This window comes from Salmo trutta, chromosome 15 (genome assembly GCF_901001165.1).
Source record: "Salmo trutta chromosome 15, fSalTru1.1, whole genome shotgun sequence".
In the NCBI taxonomy this organism is placed as follows: Eukaryota; Metazoa; Chordata; class Actinopteri; order Salmoniformes; family Salmonidae; genus Salmo; species Salmo trutta.
The window spans coordinates 61,106,269-61,119,708 of NC_042971.1; the positions used below are offsets into that span (position 1 = coordinate 61,106,269).

Here is a 13,440-nt window from a genome sequence, read left to right on the forward strand (position 1 = left end):
GCACTCTCCTTCTTGGTCAAATAGCCCTTACACAGCCTGGAGGTGTGTTGGGTCATTGTCCTTTTGAAAAACAAATGTTAGTCCCACTAAGCGTAAACCAGATGGGATGGCGTATCGCTGCAGAATGCTGTGGTAGCCATGCTGGTTAAGTGTCACCAACAAAGCACCCCCACACCATCACACCTCTTCCTCCATGCTTCACAGTGGGAACCACACATGTGGAGATCATCTGTTCACCTACTCTGCGTCTCGCAAAGACATGGCGGTTGGAACCAAAAATCTCAAATTTGGACTCCAGACCAAAGGATAGATTTCCACCGGTCTAATGTCCATTGCTTGTGTTTCTTGGCCCAAGCAAGTCTCTTCTTCTTCTTGGTGTCCTTTAGTAGTGGTTTCTTTGCAGCAATTTGACCATTAAGGCCTGACTCACGCAGTCTCCTCTGAACCGTTGATGTTGAAATGTGACTGTTACTTGAACTGGCTGCAATTTCTGAGGCTGGTAACTCTAATGAACTTATCTTCTGCAGCAGAGGTAACTCTGGATCTTCCTTTCCTGTGGCGTTCCTCATGAGAGCCAGTTTCATCATAGCGCTTGATGGTTTTTGCGACTGCACTTGAAGATACTTGAAGAAAGTTCTGTTGAAGAAACTACAATGTAGAAAATAGTAAAAATAAAGAAAAACCCTTGAATGAGTAGGTGTGTCCAAAGTTTTGACTGGTACTGTAAATATATACATATATATATATATATACGGTGCATTCAGAAAGTATTCACGCCCCTTCCCTTTTCCCACATTTTGTTACATTACAGCGTTATTCTGAAATGGATTAAATTTCATTTTTCCTCATCAATCTACACACAATACCCCATAATGACAAAGCGAAAACAGGTTTTTAGAAGTTTTTGCAAATGTATAAAAAAATAATCAAAAACAGAAATACCTTATTTACATAAGTATTCAGACTCTTTGCTATGAGACTCGAAATTGAGCTCAGGTATATCCTATTTCCATTGATCATCCTTGAGACATTTCTACAACTTGATTGGAGTCCACCTGTGGTAAATTCAATTGATTGGACAGGATTTGTAAAGGCACACACCTGTCTATGTAAGGTCCCACAGTTGACAGTGCATGTCAGAGCAAAAACCAAGCCATGAGGTCAAAGGAATTGTCCATAGTCCAAGGCACAGATCTGGGGAAGGGTACCGAAAAATGTCTGCAGCATTTAAGGTCCACACAGTGACCTCCATCATTCGGAAGATGTTTAGAACCACAAAGACTCTTCCTAGCTTCACGTTTGGAGGAAACCTGGCACCATCCCCACTGTGAAGCATGGTGGTGGCAGCATCATGCTGTGGGGATGTTTTTCAGCGGCGGGGACTGGGGGACTAGTCAGGATTGAGGGAAAGAGGAACGGGGAGCAAAGTACAGAGAGATCCTTGATGAAAACCTTCTCCAGAGCGCTCAGAATGGGAGAAACTCCCCAAATACAGGTGTGCCAAGCTTGTAGCGACATACCCAAGAAGACTCAAGGCTGTAATAGCTGCCAAAGGTGCTTCAACAAATTACTGAGTAAAGGTTCTGAGTACTTAAGTTAATGTCATATTTAAGTTTTTTATTTGTTATAAATTTGCAAAAATGGCTAAAAACCTGTTTTGTCATTATGGGGTATTGTGTGTATATTGATGAGGGATTAAAAAAAAATCTATTCTAGAATAAGGCTGTAAACTAACAAAATGTGGAAAAAAGTCAAGGGGTCTGAATACTTTCCGAATGCACTGTATATACTATTAGTGATGTGGGGAAATTGATTACTTATCGCAATACTATTTCAGAGACGATATCATATTAATTTTTGACTCCCAAGTATTGATTTGTTTATATATATATATAAATATACATATATATATAAATATATATATATATATATATATATATATATATACACACAGTGGGGAGAACAAGTATTTGATACACTGCCGATTTTGCAGGTTTTCCTACTTACAAAGCATGTAGAGGTCTGTAAAAAAAATCCAGAAAATCACATTGTATGATTTTTAAGTAATTAATTAGCATTTTATTGCATGACATAAGTATTTGATCACCTACCAACCAGTAAGAATTCCGGCTCTCACAGACCTGTTCGTTTTTCTTTAAGAAGCCCTCCTGTTCTCCACTCATTACCTGTATTAACTGCACCTGTTTGAACTCGTTACCTGTATAAAAGACACCTGTCCACACACTCAATCAAACAGACTCCAACCTCTCCACTATGGCCAAGACCAGAGAGCTGTGTAAGGACATCAGGGATAAAATTGTAGACCTACACAAGGCTGGGATGGGCTACAGGACAATAGGCAAGCAGCTTGGTGAGAAGGCAACAACTGTTGGCGCAATTATTCGAAAATGGAAGAAGTTCAAGATGACGGTCAATCACCCTCGGTCTGGGGCTCCATGCAAGGTCTCACCTCGTGGGGCATTAATGATCATGAGGAAGGTGAGGGATCAGCCCAGAACTACACGGCAGGACCTGGTCAATGACCTGAAGAGAGCTGGGACCGCAGTCTCTAAGAAAACCATTAGTAACACACTACGCCGTCATGGATTAAAATCCTGCAGCACACGCAAGGTCCCCCTGCTCAAGTCAGCGCATGTCCAGGCTCGTCTGAAGTTTGCCAATGACCATCTGGATGATCCAGAGGAGGAATGGGAGAAGGTCATGTGGTCTGATGAGACAAAAATAGAGCTTTTTGGTCTAAACTCCACTCGCCGTGTTTGGAGGAAGAAGAAGGATGAGTACAACCCCAAGAACACCATCCCAACCGTGAAGCATGGAGGTGGAAACATCATTCTTTGGGGATGCATTTCTGCAAAGGGGACAGGACGACTGCACCGTATTGAGGGGAGGATGGATGGGGCCATGTATCGCGAGATCTTGGCCAACAACCTCCTTCCCTCAGTAAGAGCATTGAAGATGGGTCGTGGCTGGGTCTTCCAGCATGACAACGACCCGAAACACACAACCAGGGCAACTAAGAAGTGGCTCCGTAAGAAGCATCTCAAGGTCCTGGAGTGGCCTAGCCAGTCTCCAGACCTGAACTCAATAGAAAATCTTTGGAGGGAGCTGAAAGTCCGTATTGCCCAGCGACAGCCCCGAAATCTGAAGGATCTGGAGTAGGTCTGTATGGAGGAGTGGGCCAAAATCCCTGCTGCAGTGTCGCAAACCTGGTCAAGAACTACAGGAAACGTATGATCTCTGTAATTGCAAACAAAGGTTTCTGTACTAAATATTAATTTCTGCTTTTCTGACGTATCAAATACTTATGTCATGCAATAAAATGCAAATTAATTACTTAAAAATCATACAATGTGATTTTGTGGATGTTTGTTTTAGATTCCGTCTCTCACAGTTGAAGTGTACCTATGATAAAAATTACAGACCTCTACATGCTTTGTAAGTAGGAAAACCTGCAAAATCGGCAGTGTATCAAATACTTGTTCTCCCCGCTGTACGTGCTAGTTAGCGTTAGCTGGCGCTAGTTGGCTGTACCTGTGCTAAAACTCCAGTATTTTTCATCCTATAGCTTGTTCTCCATCTTCTTTTTAAATAGTGAGTCAACATGTTTTCAGCACTTCCATTTCCCTGAATGATCAAAACTCCTCTTCTCATGCTCTCTCTTGTCTCTCTGCAGCAGATAAAGTTGAAGTTGGAAGTTTACACACACTTAGGTTGGAGACATTAAAACTCATTATTCAACCACTCCACAAATGTCTTGTTAACAAACTATAGATTTGGCAAGTTAGTTAGGACATCTACTTTGTGCATGACACAAGTCATTTTTCCAACAATTGTTTACAGACAGATTATTTCACTTATAACGCACTGTATCACAATTCCAGTGGGTCAGAAGTTTACATAAACTAAGTTAACTGTGCCTTTAAACAGCTTGGAAAATTCCAGAAAATGACGTCATGGCTTTAGAAGCTTCTGATAGGCTAATTGACATCATTTGAGTCAATTGGAGGTGTACCTGTGGATGTATTTCAAGGCCAACCTTCAAACTCAGTGGCTCTTTGCTTGACATCATGGGAAAATCAAAAGAAATCAGCCAAGACCTCAGAAAAAAAATTGTAGACCTCCACAAGTCTGGTTCATCCTTGGGAGCAATTTCCAAACGCCTGAAGGTACCACGTTCATCTGTACAAACAATAGTACGCAAGTATAAACACCATGGGACCACGCAGCCGTCATACCGCTCAGGATGGAGACGCATTCTGTCTCCTAGAGATGAATGTACTTTGGTGTGAAAAGTGCAAATCAATCCCAGAACAACAGCAAAGGACCTTGTGAAGATGCTGGAGGAAACAGGTACAAAAGTATCTATATCCACAGTAAAACGAGTCCTATATCGACATAACCTGAAAAGCCGCTCAGCAAGGAAGAAGCCACTGCTCCAAAACCGCCATACAAAAGCCAGACTACGGTTTGCAACTGCACATGGGACAAAGATCGTACTTTTTGGAGAAATGTCCTATGGTCTGATGAAACAAAAATATAACTATTTGGCCATAATGACCATCGTTATGTTTGGAGGAAAAAGGGGGAGGCTTGCAAGCCGAAGAATGCCATCCAAACTGTGAAGCACGGGGGCAGCATCATGTTGTGGGGGTGCTTTGCTGCAGGAGGGACTGGTGCACTTCACAAAATAGATGGCATCATGAGGCAGGAAAATTATGTGGATATATTGAAGCAACATCTCAAGACATCAGTCAGGAAGTTAAAGCTTGGTCGCAAATGGGTCTTCCAAATGGACAATGACCCCCAAGCATGCTTCCAAAGTTGTGGCAAAATGGCTTAAGGACAACAAAGTCAAGGTATTGGAGTGGCCATCACAAAGCCCTGACCTCAAACCTATAGAAAATTTGTGGGCAGAACTGAAAAAGCGTGTGCGAGCAAGGAGGCCTACAAACCTGACTCAGTTACACCAGCTCTGTCAGGAAGAATGGGCCACAATTCACCCAACTTATTGTGGGAAGGTTGTGGAAGGTTACCCGAATCATTTGACCCAAGTTAAACAATATAAAGGCAATGCTACCAAATACTAATTCAGTGTATGTAAACTTCTGACCCACTGGGAATGTGATGAAAGAAATAAAAGCTGAAGTAAATAATTCTCTCTACTATCATTCTGACATTTCACATTCTTATAATAAAGTGGTGATCCTAACTGACCTAAGACAGGGAATTAATTTACTAGGATTAAATGTCAGGAATTGTGAAAAACGGAGTTTAAATGTATTTGGCTAAGGTGTATGTAAACTTCCGACTTTAACTGTATATGGTGAGCAGTATGTTTGGAACTTCAAATTCCAATGAATGTGCAGTATCGAATTGCAATACATGTAGAATTGTGAGAATCGTGGCACCTAAGTATGGTGATAATATCGTCTCGAGGTCCCTGGCAATCCCCAGCTCTTTATACTATCCAAGCAGAAGACAGTGATTTCCTTCAAATGTTGATGTTTGGTTGCGTTCACAATTCAATATCCAGTTTGTCTACAAATGAATGATTGAGACGTTGGATTCATGTCTCCATCTCAACCAAAAATCAAAGTTGAAGAATAGCTCTAATTCAAAACCAACTTTAAATGCACTTCAAATCAAGTTTGATTTGATTTAGTCCCATTCTTCAACTTATATTTTTGGATGAGATGAAAACTTGGAGATTCAATTTGAAGTCAACCAACCATTCTTCATATATAAGACAATATTTAATGGTAAAATTGTATTATTAATAGCATACATTTGGCTTTCTATTTACAGGGCTAATGGTGACAACTCTTAAACTTCCAAAGATCCAATCAACCAGGGATGAATGATAGTAAAGCTAGCTACACGTTGAAATGGCGGTGTCCTTTGGGCAAATCACATGTCAATTAAGCCTACATAAACCCAAATTCAAATTCATTCGAAATGTACTTTTGCATAAAAGTTGTGTAAGAAAAGTTAGAGGAGTTACTTTTAACTATTCAATGTTATTTCGACTCCCAAGTGGCGCAGCGGTCTAAGGCAAAAGAAAAGATAGTGCCGGAGAGGATGGCTGCAGTTTTATTGGCTCTTAAAAAACTGTGCTATTTTGTTTGTTTTTTCGTATTGTTTGTAACTTATTTTGTACATAATGTTGCTGCTACCGTCTATTATGACCGAAATGAGCTTTTGGACATCAGAACAGCGATTACTCACCTCGAATTGGACAAAGAATTTTTCTTTAATGAGTCGGATGGGTAGGATATACTCCGAGAACCCCGAACATCCCCGTCATTCGCTGGAGAAAGAAACTGAGATTTCACGGAAAGATATCGGGGTGCCTTGTGAGGATCAGGCGACGAGTGGCTATCTGCCTTTGCCGTCTGTACTGTTAGCTAACGTTCAATCGCTGGAAAATAAATGGGACGAACTGAAAGCATGTATATCCCACCAACGGGACATTGAAAACTGTAATATCTTATGTTTCACCGAGTCGTGGCTGAACGACAACATTAATAACATAGAGATGGCGGGATATACACTCTATCGGCAGGATAGAACAGCAGCCTCTGGTAAAAAATGGGGCGGGGGCCTATGTATCTTTGTAAACAACAGCAGGTGCACGATATCTAAGGAAGTCTCGAGGTTTTGCTCGCCTGAGGTAGAGTATCTCATGATAAGCTGTAGACCACACTATCAACCTAGAGACTTTTCATCTGTATGTTTTGCAGCTGTCTACATACCACCACAGACCGATGCTGGCACTAAAACCGCACTTAATGAGCTGTATACCGCCATAAGCAAACAGGAAAACGCTCATCCAGATGTGGCACTCCTAGTGGCCGGGGACTTTAATGCAGGGGAACTTAAATCAGTTTTACCTGATTTCAATCAGCAATGTGCAACCAGAGGGGAAAAAACTCTAGACCACCTTTACACCACACACAGAGACGCGTACAAAGCTCTCCCTCGCTCTCCATTTGGCAAATCTGACTATAATTCTATCCTCCTGATTCCTGCTTACAAGCAAAAATTAAAGCAGGAAGCACCAGTGACTCGGTCTATGAAAAAGTGGTCAGATGAAGCACATGCTAAACTAAAGGACTATTTTGATAGCACAGACTGGAATATGTTCTGGGATTCTTCCGATGGCATTGAGGAGTACACCACATCAGTCACTGTATTCATCAATAAGTGCATCGATGACATTGTCCCCAAAGTGACTGTACGTACATACCCCAACCAGAAGCCATGGATTATAGGCAACATTCGCACTGAGCTAAACGGTAGAGCTGTAGCTTTCAAGGAGCGGGACTCTAACCCGGAAGCTTATAAGAAATACCGCTATGCCCTCTGATGAACCATCAAACAGGCAAAGCATTAATACAGGACTAAGATCGAATCGTACTACACCGGCTCCGACGCTCGTCGGATGTGGCAGGGCTTGCAAACTATAACAGACTACAAAGGGAAGCACAGACAAGAGCTGCCTAGTGACACGAGCCTACCAGACGAGATAAATAACTTCTATGCTCGCCTCGAGGCAAATAACACTGAAACATGCATGAGAGCATCAGCAGTTCCGGACGACTGAGTGATCACGCTCTCCGCAGCCGATGTGAGTAAGACCTTAAAATAGGTCAACATTCAGACGGACGGATTACCAGGACGTGTAATCCAAGCATGTGTTGACCAACTGGCAGGTGTCTTCACTGAAATTTTCAAACTCTCCCTGTCTGAGTCTGTAATACCAACATATTTCAAGCAGACCACCATAGTCCCTGTGCCCAAGAACACTAAGGTAACCTGCCTAAATGACTACCGACGCGTAGCACTCACGTCTGTAGCCATGAAGTGCTTCGAAAGGCTGGTCATGGCTCACAGCAACACCATTATCCCAGAAACCCTAGACCCACTCCAATTTGCATACAACAGATCAACAGATGATGCAATCTCTATTGCACTTCACACTGCCCTTTCACACCTGGACAAAAGGAACACCTATGTTAGAATGCTATTCATTGACTACAGCTCAGCGTTCAACACCATAGTGCCCTCAAAGCTCATCACCAAGCTAAGGACCCTGGGACTAAACACCCCCCTCTGCAACTGGATCCTGGACTTCCTGACAGGCCGCCCCAAGGTGGTAAGGGTAGGTAATAACACATCCGCCACGCTGATCCTCAACACGGGGGTCCCCCAGGGGTGCGTGCTCAGAGTCCTCCTGTACTCCCTGTTCACTCATGACTGCATAGCCAGGCACGAATCCAACACCATCATTAAGTTTGCCGATGGCACAACGGTGGTGGGCCTGATCACCGACAAGTTACGATGAGACAGCCTATAGGGAGGAGGTCAGAGATCTGGCCGTGTGGTGCAAGGACAACAACCTCTCTCTCAACGTGATCAAGACAAAGGAGATTATTGTGGACTACAGGAAAAGGAGGACCGAGCACGCCCCCATTCTCATCGACGGAGCTGTAGTGGAGCAGGTTGAGAACTTCAAGTTCCTTGGCGTCCACATCACCAACAAACAAACATGGTTCAAGCACACCAAGGCAGTCGTGAAGACGGCACGACAAAACCTATTCCCCCTAAGGAGACTGAAAAGATTTGGCATGGGTCCTCAGGTCCTCAAAAGGTTTTGCAGCTGCACCATCGAGAGCATCCTGACTGGTTGCATCACTGCCTGGTATGGCAACTGCTCGGCCTCCGACCGCAAGTCACTACACAGTATAGTGGGTACAGCCCAGTACATCACCGGGGCCAAGCTTCCTGCCATCCAGGACCTCTATACCAGGCGGTGTCAGAGGAAAGCCCTACAAATTGTCAAAGACTCCAGCCACCGTAGTCATAAACTGTTCTCTCTGCTGCCGCACGGCAAGTGGTACCGGAGCGCTAAGTCCAGGTCCAAGAGGCTTCTAAACAGCTTCTACCCCCAAGCCATAAGACTTCTGAACCTCTAATCAAATGGCTACCCAGACTACATAAGACTCCTGAACTTCTAATCAAATGGCTACCCAGACTATTTGCATTGTCCCCCCCCCCCTCTTCTACACTGCTGCTACTCTCTGTTATTATCTATGCATAGTCACTTTAAGAACTCTACCTACATGTACATATTATCTCAATTACCTCGACATCGGTGCCCCCGCACATTGATGCTGTACCGGTACCCCCTGTATATAGCCCCGTTGTTGTTATTTACTACTGCCATTTAATTATTTATTATTCTTATCTCTTACTTTTTTAGGTATTTTCTTAAAACTGCGCTGTTGGTTAAGGGCTTGTAAGTAAGCATTTCACTGTAAGGTTGTATTCGACCCATGTGACAAATAAAATTTGATATCAGTGCTTGAGGCGTCACTACAGACACCCTGGTTCGAATCCAGGCTGTATCACAACCGGCCGTGATTGGGAGTCCCATAGGGCGGTGCACAATTGGCCCAGCGTCGTCCGGGTTTGGCAGTCATTGTAAATAAGAATTTGTTCTTAACTGGCTTGCCTAGTTAAATAAATAAATAAAAAGGTAGTCTACACAAATTAGTATTGAAGCTGACCAGTGTTGACATGATAGCTCAGCTGAATTGTACACAGCTTGTTGACAAAGTTAAGTAGGGTACGTAGAAGTAGGCATCTGGATGGGAGACTCATTCTCGCTGAAGAGCATTACCCTTCAAATACCAGTAGGAGTCACTGTTCAGGACTGTGACGTCACATTTTATTTCAATATAAGGCCTAAACTCTTAATTTAGGTTCATGGCATGATGTTGTAACAATGACATTGATTCACACATACCATTACTATCAACTTTGAAACAACGTCATATAAAAACATGTGTAATTAAATTCAACAATTTTATAACCACCCAATATTTAATTATTCTATATGGAATATTCAATGCAATTTCAACGTACACATAGTTGTGATGATTATGTTGAAATTAGATTTATGTAACAACCTGTTAGTCAGGTGAAGTATTTAAGTTAAAGTTTTACCCTATTTTCAAAGTTTACAACGCTGGTTGAAATTAGATGAGAACAATACTGGTGGATGACTTTTTTCCAAATACAATGTATTTTCCACATTGATTCCACGTCACAGTCCCTTGACAAATGATGTTGAAACAACGTTGATTCAACCAGTGTGTGCCCAGTGGGTAATGTACATTGTCTAAGGATTATATTTTCTTTCATTAATTAATCCTGGATTGTACTGAATATATTGATTTTGGGGCTGGGTCTGATAGCTTTTGGATGGGTCATATACTGTATGTTTTGATTACCAGAGTGGTGTAGCCAAGCCAAAGGTCAAAGAAGGAATCGTCCAGTCGTCCTGTGATGTACTGCTCCTCTTCCGGTGATGCGATGGACACCAGGTCCGCCCCATCTCTAACACAGTCGTGTCTGGCTCCCAACCAGCTCTTCCTGGTGTCTGTATTTAGTTTGTAGCAGTTGGATCCATACTGGCGCCATCCGTTGGCTGTGTCGCACATTGTTGGAGGATTAGCTGAGGAAAGGAGTGAAATGTGTACTTATGTCATTCACCTTCTTAGGTCCCATAAGTATTATTGTAGACAACAGGCAACGGCAAATGTTGATTGGCCAGTTAAACCTACGGTTGGGCCGCTTGCATATAAATTTCCGCAGGCTAGTGCAGACGTCATCATTCCATTGTCCTTTCTCTCCCCCCACCACCTCCCCACAATCCTCGTTGTCCTCCCAGTTGTCAGGATTCCCTGGTTTCCAGTATCTGTGTAGAGTGCACAAGCACACATGAGAAAATCAGAGGTGAATAATTAACAATCATGTGGTCAAATGATGGCTTGATACCCAACCATCCTGGGAAGTATGGTGCCCATCAAACCAATCACCAATAACCTTCACACAACAAAAGCTACTATAGAGTGATACAAGTCAATGGTTAACAGCACTTGATTACCCCCAACCAATGGTTCATTTCATGGAGCCATAATTTGCTGATGTGTTTTAATATAGTGTCAGATCATTGAAGATCATAAGATGGCTACGTACGCCAAGAAGGGGAGGAAGGTGCTCCCGTCAGTCCACTCCCACACTCCCTCAGCAGCAATGTCATTCAGACCGATCCAGAAAATCTCTGTACCAACCTGAGTCCGTACCCATGTCTACCAGGAGAGAGCAGAGGTCGCAATACAGAGTCATATACAGTAGTTATGAACTAGACTACCGTAGAACGCATCTCAAACCCAGAAACTCACCCTCTCATGAATGTCCAGGATGCTCATCAGATGGCTCCCCCGTCCCACACAGTCTGTGCGGGCATCATCCCAGGACTTTCTGTCGGTAGAGAAGTAGTAACACTTGTCCTCATAGGCCCTCCATCCCTCCTCACACTGACTGAAGGCTGAGAACACAACAATCAATAGGAGTGTTTAGCTGCAGGTCTAACTGATCATAGTTCAGTTTATGGGAAAATAACAAAGCAAATACAATAAGATGTATAGAACATTTTAAACTGGGTGGTTCGGTCCCTGAATGCTGATTGGCTGATAGCCGTGGTATATCAGACCGTATAACACGTGTATGACAAAACATGTATTTTTACTGCTCTAATTACGTTGGTAACCAGTTTATAATAACAATAAGGAACCTCTGGGGTTTGTGGTATATGGCCAATATACCACGGCTAAGGGTTGTGTCCAGACACGACCTTGTGCATTATTTCTTAATTACACAACAAGAAGAACAAATAAATTACTTCAGTCCAGTATAACTGATCGTAACTTATCATGGCTATTCCTAATGTTGTTATTTTGATCCTTATTTCTATTGGGTTAGATGAGGAAACATTCCACAACCTCTTCGTGCCAAGGTTGAAAGGGCATCGTGCCCTCCTTCCATCATAAACTTTAACGTTAATGTGGATGCTACCATGATTACGGATAATCCTGAATGAATCGTGTATAAATGATGAGTGAGAAAGTAACGGAGGCACAAAGATCAAATCCTCCAAGACATGCTAACCTCTCACCATTACAATAACAGGGGAGGTTAGCATTTTATATCATACCCCCAAGACATGCTAACCTCTCACCATTACAATAACAGGGGAGGTTAGCATTTTATATCATACCCCCAAGACATGCTAACATCTCACCATTACAATAACAGGGGAGGTTAGCATTTTATATCATACCCCCAAGACATGCTAACATCTCACCATTACAATAACATGGGAGGTTAGCATTTTTTGGGGGGGGTATGATATTTATACCTGTGTAACTTTCTCACTCATCATCACACACGATTCATTCAGGATTATCCGTAATCATGGTATCATCCACATTAATGTAGAAGTAATAAGAAACATATTATATTCTTATTTACAATAAAAGTGACTCCAAAAATGTCACAATACATTATTTACCATTCATTTCTATTGGGCACAAAATAATCTGAAACACAACCAAAAACAAACAGCAGATGCATCCAACAAGTTTGAGTCACAAGCTTGATGTAATCATTGCGTGCTAGGAAAATAGGACAAACTATTACACTTTTGACTTCTTTAAAGCACATATAAGTGAATCTGTCCAAATACTTATGCCACCTTCAAATGAAGGGGACTCAATACATAAAGTGCTTTTGATTTCTAAACAGAAAAACAGATTCGTAGGAAAATACCCTCAAATAAAAGGTGACATTCTGTACTGTTGCCTCATGAAACATTTGATCTCAAATCCGAAATGCTGGAGCATGTAAGGTTTTATCTTCACTGTAAGGTTTTAGCTTCACTGTCCAAATAAATACGTAGGGCAGCGTAAGTATTCCATGTAAATTATAGCAATGTGAACTTGATATTAAACTAGATGAATTTAGGTTCTACAAAAATATAATTTTGGATATAAAATAATGATTATACTTACCACAACTGAGCAGACTACAGAGGGTCAAAAGCAGTAGCAGCATGCTATGTGTTTTATCCAGCAGATCAATACGTAGTCTTGGTTTAGTTCTCAGGGTCTAATGCATCCTAAAGGAGTAGTCTCCAGAAATGGGTATGTGCCTGCTGCAACTCAACACAACTTTGAGCATCCTGCAAAGTTTCTCTTCTTTTAAGAACCAGCCCAAGGTCCAAAGATTGAGGGGCAGTAAACCAGGGATGACAAACACTTGACCTGAGCTGTGATGCCAAGCCATCACTAAAAGTGGCCTATTGTTGGTGGGGTTAAGTCCACATTTCTTTAAGTACATAAAGGTGCTCCACAGGGGTCGATACTAGGACCTGTTCTTTTCACTATTTATAGAAACGTTATTCGTCAATCTGTTGTAAATGTATTCTTCAGTGCCTTCAGAAAGTATTAACACCCATTGACATTTACAGCCAGAATTTAAAATGGAATTGATATACTTTTTGTTACTGGCCTA

The 13,440-nt window shown here is 42.2% G+C and overlaps 1 protein-coding gene across 1 annotated transcript in view; it reads right to left on the reverse strand.

The window, feature by feature from the left end:
- Nucleotides 1-13,106, reverse strand: part of LOC115149493 (macrophage mannose receptor 1) — a 37,584-nt gene extending 24,478 nt beyond the window's left edge. Inside the window, exons 1-5 of the mRNA XM_029692425.1 lie at nucleotides 12,939-13,106; nucleotides 11,271-11,416; nucleotides 11,065-11,177; nucleotides 10,650-10,783; nucleotides 10,317-10,540 (exon numbers count right to left, since the gene is read on the reverse strand). Coding sequence (XP_029548285.1) covers nucleotides 10,317-10,540; nucleotides 10,650-10,783; nucleotides 11,065-11,177; nucleotides 11,271-11,416; nucleotides 12,939-12,981 — 660 coding nt within the window. The 5' untranslated portion in view covers nucleotides 12,982-13,106. The remainder of the gene's footprint in view (nucleotides 1-10,316; nucleotides 10,541-10,649; nucleotides 10,784-11,064; nucleotides 11,178-11,270; nucleotides 11,417-12,938) is intronic.
- Between the last annotated feature and the right edge of the window lie 334 nt (nucleotides 13,107-13,440).